The following is a 7,866-nucleotide window of genomic DNA, read 5'->3' on the forward strand; positions in this document are numbered from 1 at the left end:
CAGAACAGACTTGAAGCATTCTCCTAAGACTCCAATATGTCTCCTGGCTGCTCAGTTGGTGATTTCTACTCTCAGCCCTCATGTCACTGCAGTCTGTTAGCAGAGTTTATTCATGTGCACAGTGTGAGAGGCTGCATGGAGGATGATAACATTGTGTGCAGGCTACATAGTGTGAGGTGAACATGCTGCAGGGATCAATGCGACAGCCGAGCAGAGTTATCCGATTTCTATAAGAAATTACACAAACTGAACATTTATAAAGAGACATTACAAGGAATCATAGCAGACACCACTTCCTGTTAACTGACTGTTCCAAAATATTCCACCAAGAAGACCAAACTATAGCCAATGGTCACCAACAAGACATTCCAAGGACCCTGGGAATATTCCGGAACATTCCTAGTACAATTCATTCCATAAAGAGAACCTGTATTATAGAGAGATCCTGGCGTATATTTCCGCTAATAATGATCAGGACGTAGATCATATTACGTAGCGCTATACATTAAATAGGGGTTGCAAATGACAGACTAATACAGACAGTGATACAGGAGGAGGAGAGAACCCTGCCCCAAAGAGCTTACAATCTAGTAGGTGGGGGAATTTACACACAATAAGATGGGAGATATGTAATGGTGGGAAGTAGTGAGGGTTACAAAAGACTGAAGAAGACGGGTAGGCAAGTTTTTGAGCGCTCTTTTAAATGAGCAGAAAATAGGAGCAAGGCGAATAGGACGAGGAGACCATTCCAGAGAGTCGGGGCAGCTCTAGAGAAGTCTTGTTATGGCATGTACGAAAGCTGAGGGGTATTTACCAGTAGAAAGGGAGAGGTTGAATCGTTCATCACTATGAAATATTAATGCACGTTTTACCAGCATTTACAGCTCTCATTCTTTTCCCTTGTAAAATGTCCGTTACCCCGCTACTCCAGTTCCCTCCCACATTCCATAAAACAAAAACATGCAGTTTGGTTAATTGGCTTCCACATAAAATTGTCCTTAGACTGTATTAAAGACTTATAACTATGGCATGGACATTAGATTGTGAGCCCCGTTCAGGACAGGTAGGACAGGTAGCAACATGACTGTGGACTTTGTAAAGCGCTGCACATACACATCAGGTTATTACCTGCCTCCACCCCATGGAAGCCAGACCTATGTTACACTAGCTCTCCGCTTTAACTGTAAAGACATGAAAATGCAACTATAGAAAGTGATAGAGCCTTGATTTTCCTCCAGGCTTCTTGCTGAATGGGTCTCTAGGAATTGAAATAAAGACCTTTAAAAATCTGTAATACTGGAAGCTACATCGTCCAGAGAACCAATGGGGAATCTTATTTCTTGAATTTACCCTCTGACCTCACACTGCTTAGGATCCATTAGTTCTTTATGTTGTGTGTGTCTGATTTCCCAGATTTTCTTGAGAAATGTGTTTTCTTATGTGAACTTTGACCATCTACCTTTAAGAGAAATCAATGCCCCCCTTTGGGTAGACTTTTATGTTCTATTTTCTTTTACCCATAATTTTTTTATGGTTAGTTATATGGTGCCTGGTTGGGGGTCCTGGAATATCCCAACATTTCTTCCCATGGTCAGTAGCTGCAGGAACGTCATTGGGAGAAGTTATTGGTTAAGTATCTATCTTGGAATTTTAGTTTACTTGGTGTGTGAATGGAAATTTGTATTTTGATGATTTTGGTGCTATTTGTAGAATTGTTATTCATAATAAATGTATCTCTATAATACCATAGAATGTGCACGCTTCTAAAGCTCCTGATAAAGCAGTTTCACTGCGAAATGTGTTGAGAAAAATTGGCTCCCAACATCCCTATTACTTACCGGTTTGAACGATATTGGCATACTTACAAAATGAACCTGGAGCCCTGGAAGCATTGGAACTCTGATTGCTCCTCCGGCAATTCCGTGATTGTTTTTATTCAAATTTCATGTTGTGGTTTAATTGTTGTGAAATATTAATCCTTATGGATTTTTATTACCTGATATTGTTTGTCGACTCATGTTGTCCAAAAAGATCCCTTGTAGTTTTTTCATAACAACTCAGGATTCATTTTTACTTAGCAATGCTGGTACTGGACGCATCAATAATATTTACCCCTGACTATGGATATATCAGTAGTTATTTATATGGCTGGCTGACCTCCAAGGACCTCCCTATTATAATCTCTCTGACCCCTTGGATTATCTGATGGACTCTGTGTGTGGCCCTTGGCTTTGTTACCTGGACCCACTTGTACTGGAGCTTTGGTGTCATCTCAGGTATCTACCCCAATCTAACCTCTGAGATGCCCCACATCTACACAGGAAAAGTGTCTGCCTGTGTATTACCCCCACTCCCACCATAGTCACAGTCTAATGTCCCCACCATAGTCACAGTCTAATATCCCACCATAGTCACATTTACCAGGAATGTACGGTTATTTGTAAGGTTTTTGTTGTTTTACCCTGCATGGAGTTTGTTCATTAATAAATAACTATTCTGGGGGATGTCTGAGAATAATATACAATTTATTATATTCCCCAAACCGATTGTGTTCCCACATATGTACCCCTGAGGTGCCCAATATTAGGGGCTCCCACCATCCCTGTTGTTAGTTCCCAGATCTATCTCTTTGCTTTGCTCATTTTAGAGAATTTAATACCCAAAATCCAAAGATGGAGAGAAGAGAACCAGGAATTTGTGTGCCCAGATTTTGCCCCGTGGTGCAGAAATTACAATTAAATTGGGGAATGTTCCCGTGATTTCAGATGATTGCAGCATTGTCAGCCCTTCCTGCTGGACTGCGGAGTCCCCCCCCCTACCCCCTCCATAGGCACAAATAATATTTGTGGGGTTTTTTGGGTCACATGTGGACTTATTATTCAGTGTTCTGTGTTGTATTTGTCAGCTGTTGGTAATAAAAGCAGCAAAAATGATCAGACATCAATAAAAAAGACATTCTTTTAATTTTACTACCAATATTTCAAAATATCTTAAAAACAATCTAACCAGTAGAAACGTAAACAGTGTAAAGACTGCGGCAATTTTGTAAACCTCCCACGAGGAGTCTTTATTCTGGGAAATTCTCAGATCCCCTAAAAAGTTTTCACAGCGGTCTCTAAATTGTGGCCCCAAGTAAACGATTTTGCAGGACCCCATACATTGTCCGTAGAATGACCCCCAAGGGTGGATGTGGTCACATTGGTCATACTCGCCACCTCTGTGCAGGTTCCCAATAAGAACGACAAGGTGCAGGAGACTTTTGGTTGCTCCTCAGGGGAGGGGCTTCCGGGGCCATCCAATGATCTTAGTGGTGATCACAGGCTGGTGAGGGACCCCCCACTCTCCACCTCCACCGTCTGGTAATGAACCTGAGGTTGGATCCCCCTCCGCTCACCGTAATCAAAGAGTCCGAGACTGTAGAGCGCTGAAACGTCGCTGACGGTGGGGTAGAACTGTTCCGTCTTGACTGCGGCGGGGTACGACACGTAACTGTGTGAGAGAAATGAGAAAAGTGAAGTTATTGCATAGAACTTGTCCAGATATCAGTGCTGCCCCGCCACACACCCAATAGCCATAATACAATGCCGCCATTACCAACCTGCCCACCACCGGAAATGAGGGCAACATACAGACTCTCAGACGCCCATATATGGATTGTGGAGCTGGACCATCACTATTGAACAAAAAAAAGCAAATGGAAATCCTAAATGTTCAACTGGACCCCAGAGCGGGGGGGTGGGGGGTGGGGGGCGGAGGGGTGACACCTGTTTTGAGGACAACTTTTTACTTCTACCTTTTTTTCCCATCAATATTACAATCTTTGTGCCGGGTATTTAATATAGAAAAACAAAAACACATCATCCGGGTGTAATCAGGGGAGAAAGTCCCGAGATTGGGAAATAGATTACGGTATTCCTTCCAACCTTCCTTTGCTGCACTTACCGATCTATTACTAATACAATCGTTCATTGGCTCATACATGAACCTCATCATAAAACCGATTGGTGGATCCAGTTCCTCACACAAGAAAAAGTCTTATAAACCAATCAAATCGTCTGGATAATTGACAATTGCTTGATCTTTGGATCATGTGAACAGATTGGTGCATGGCAAAGCAATAGTAGGGGCATCATGCCACCCCATCCCCCTCCAATCAGCTAATACATGAGAAACACAAATCGTACGGTTGTGGTAGCTCCAAACCCCCCCAATGTATCTGGAGTCAGAAACAATGGAGCAGTTGCTATGGGCAACATCATTACACCCCCCTCCCCCAAACTATGCTGCTGCTCCTTTATGCTTGGTACAATCTTATGGAAGCCCAATGGGGCCAATAGGGTGTCACAGAATTGGGGGGTTATGGGTATTTTGGGGCCCTTGGGATAAGACAGATAATTGGGTGTCAGTGACCTAGGCAGGGGGTGTTAGGAGGGGTGCAGGGATATATAAGAGGGGGGTGTTATAATTTGGGTTCTCACCTGTAGGGGTCCTGGTAGGCGTTGTATTGGTACCCTTTCTCCTCCTGATGGGCTCTCTGCTGGGGCCGGTGATGGAGCTGATGATGGTGCTGAAGCTGGGGTTGGGGTTGATCCAGTGAAGGTTTTGGGGGTAAAGGGGGTGGAAGGGTTATTGGAGGGCCCTTCATGGCTGTCTCTGTCTTCCTCTTCTTGCGGGGGGTGTATTTGTACCCAGGGTGGTCCCGGGCGTGCTGCACCCGCAATCGTTTGGCTTCCTCCCGGTAGGGCCTCCGGTCTTCCTCGGTGAGACCCCTCCAGACTTCCCCCAATCTCCGGCTGATTTCAGAATTGTGCATTTTGGGGAACTGAGCGGACACCCTCTTCCTCTCCTCGCTGGACCACACCATGAAGGCGTTCATGGGCCGCTTCACCAGAGGAGGGCCACTGCCTTTCTCCTTCTGGGGGCCCTTGTCTTTGGCTTGCTGTGGCCCCTTTTCCTGTTGGGGTTGTGATTTCAGAGTCTTATCTGGGTGGGTTTGAGGCTCGGGGTCACTCTCTTGAGCTTTGTCATGCTCCTGGTCCTTGTCCTGGCTGTGTGGGGCCCCTAGCTGCATAAACTGACCCCTTTCCAGTGCATTCCGCAGTTGTTGGTCCTTGTCTTGCTGATGTTGTATGTGTGGGGCCCCTAGCTGCATGAAGTGGCCCCTTTCCAGTGGATTTTGTAGTTGTTGGTCTTTGCCCCCCTGTTGCTGTATGAGTGGAGATCCTGATTGCAGAAAAGTCCCTCTTTCCAATGGATTTGGCATTAGTTGGTCCTTGTCCTGTGCGTGCTGAATATTTGTGGCCCCTGAAGGTATAAACAGGCTCCTTTCCAGTGGCGTCTGAAGTTGCTGGTCCTTGTCCTGGGGATGTTGCATGTGTGAGACCCCCAGCTGCATGAAGGGCCCCCTGTCCAGTGGATTCTGCAATTGCTGTTGCTTATCCTGAGGATGTTGAATATGTTGGGCCCCTGGTTGCATATAGGGACCCCTTTCCTGGGGTGTCTGCAGCTGTGGGCTCCAGTCCTGGTAAGATTGACTGTGTGGGACCTCTAGATGTAACTGTGCCCCCTGGTCCAGGGAGGTCTGGAGATTTGGTGCTCGGTCCTGCGGGTGTGTGGCCCCTGGAGGAGTGTGGGGACCTCTGTCCTGGTGAGTGGGTGGCTCAGCTCCGCTGTCTTGCTGGGGGCCCCAGTTCTGATAAAGATGCATGTTGTGGCCCCCTGGCTGCATGTAGGAGTCCCTTTCATGCTGGTTTTGCAGTTGTGGGCTTCTTTTCTGAAGCCACTCCTGGGAAACCTGAATGTGCGGGGCCCCTTTCTGAACCTGGAGGGCCCTCTCCTGATGATGCTGCAAGTGCATGCTCCCTATGTGGCCCTGTTGGCCCCTGTCCTTTGGGGAATACAGCTCAGGGCTCTCCATCCAGCAGGTGCTCACTTCTCTCCCCCTCCTCACTTTTCTCTTTCTTCCCCTCTGAGTGCTTTAAACTCCCCCTTGCCCCCAGGAGCAATCCAGCCAATCACAGCTAAGACCACACCCATCCACCCCTCCAGCTGGGACAATTAACCCTTCCTGTGCCTGAGAGCCCCCTGGCCCTCACCTGGGAACCCTTCCCCTTCCAAACATTCAGCTCCCAAGGAATTTAATCTCAGGATCTCCAAATAGATTGCAAGCTCTTTAGCCCACTATAGTTTTATCATGTTAATTGATGGAAATGCCCTTTAGGAGCTGTGATGTCATAGAGGCAACCTGGAGGGGGGGGGGGTAACAAAGCAACAAAAAGTAACAAAGCTACAAAAAGTAACCAAAGTTTTAACACAACAACAAAAAAGATACAAAAACAACACAAATAATGTGAGCCCAAAGGATTCTGGGAATAGGAGGAGCTGTCATCGCCTGGCCGCCATTTATAAAGATCCATTTTAGGTTTTTATGCCCAAAAACCAGGAGACGGAAAGTCAAAAATTTCCAGCAGTCCGGATAAAAAACCATTTCCGATATAAAAGTTCCTGCAGAAAATGAGGCGAGGAGACGATGCGGCCGTCCGATCTTTATTTTATCCTAACGGCAAAAACAAACCCAAAAAATTCAAAAACAGAAAAAACTTTATTTTCTAAAAAGTTGGGTGATGGGAAACAATTGTGTAGCTGGGGGTCCGGTGTACAGATAGCAAGGTGCAGGGTGGGAATTTGTCCCCCATTCTCTGGGGCCCCAGGGGTCAGAATAGCAGGGAGCTGGGACGTTTTCTATTAGTGACCCCCTTTTCATTTTTACCCCAGTTGCCCCTAGAAGGGGTAGGTTAGGTGTTTTGGCGATGTCCTCATGGGGTTTCCCTCTGTCCTGACCCCAAACAAAAGCGTGAAGGGATATTCGCTGGCTCTGTAATGACAAATGTTTAGGGCCCATTGTGGCACCTAATGACAAAACATCCAATCTTAGGGGGCTGACTATGGATTGATGGGGCTGGGACAACCAAGGGCCACAATTTACCCCCAAAAACTTTTAGCGTGCACTCAGAAGGGAGCGGTTTATTGGTAACAAGATGGCGCCACACCACATTCATTCGCCATGGCAGCTGCGGTGCGTTGGGGGGAGGGGCGTTATATGTGTCGGCCCCGCAGTGCGACTGATTGGGTATTATTCGGGGCAAGGAAGTTTTTGAGAAATCTGTACCGCCATTGAGGACGATTTATAGGGGCCACCAGTTCATTTTTTATTTTTTGCCCCAAAATAAGTGCAAGGGGGGAGGGGAGGCCGGCGTTCCCATTATTGGGATTTTATACAAAAATAATTTGTAAGCTTTGAAATGTTTTTGAAAGTTTTTGTTGGGATGCAAAGCCTGGGAATAGGCAATGGCGGCCCCGGGGCGATGGGCCGGGCGTGGGATGGAGGTGACACACACTGGGCCGCAGCCAGCAGGCACCAACAGCTCCATATCCATAACTATGGGGCCATTTCCATGTGAGTGCTGGGGGCTGCCGGGCCCCTATACACATGCACACAGCTCCATACTCTTCTATAGACCCCCTGCAGAGACATCCCCTCCCCCCTCCAAGGCTGCTTTGTCCTGCAAAGGGAAGGGGTGGAGGGGGGGAGGTTGTGTCCCCTCCAACAGTCACTGCTACCCCTCCCCCACAGGCCCTGTGTCCCTTCCCATGTACCCAGCATAGATCTTCCCTGATATAGGGGGGACAGGGGGGAAACTATCAGACAAAATGTACAAAACTTTATTAACAATACAAAACCCAAACAAATATAGCAACAGTATGTATGGCCTCTGCGCAGTACCACTTCTCTTGTCCTGCACCCCGGGTGTAATTCTCGGTATCTGTTCTTATTCTGTATGTATGGCCTCTGCACAGTACCACTTC

At 46.9% G+C, this 7,866-nt stretch overlaps 1 protein-coding gene across 1 annotated transcript; it reads right to left on the minus strand.

The window, feature by feature from the left end:
• Positions 1–2,950: 2,950 nt before the first annotated feature.
• Positions 2,951–6,717, minus strand: SOX15 (SRY-box transcription factor 15). The gene is made up of 2 exons (XM_072403012.1): positions 4,479–6,717; positions 2,951–3,489 (listed from the first exon to the last, which is right to left on the minus strand). The coding sequence occupies exons 1-2, from the start codon at positions 5,915–5,917 to the stop codon at positions 3,315–3,317; spliced, it is 1,614 nt and encodes a 537-aa protein (XP_072259113.1). The 5' UTR covers positions 5,918–6,717; the 3' UTR covers positions 2,951–3,314.
• Between the last annotated feature and the right edge of the window lie 1,149 nt (positions 6,718–7,866).

This window comes from Pyxicephalus adspersus, chromosome 2, assembly GCF_032062135.1.
Source record: "Pyxicephalus adspersus chromosome 2, UCB_Pads_2.0, whole genome shotgun sequence".
Lineage (NCBI taxonomy): Eukaryota > Metazoa > Chordata > Amphibia > Anura > Pyxicephalidae > Pyxicephalus > Pyxicephalus adspersus.

Excerpts from the sequence above, each read along its gene's own strand:
- SOX15 (XM_072403012.1), bottom strand. The coding sequence starts at position 5,917 with ATGGAGAGCCCTGAGCTGTATTCCCCAAAGGACAGGGGCCAACAGGGC. Across the intron at positions 3,490-4,478 it reads GCCTACCAGGACCCCTACAG|TTACGTGTCGTACCCCGCCG; the intron begins GTGAGAACCCAA and ends TCTCTCACACAG.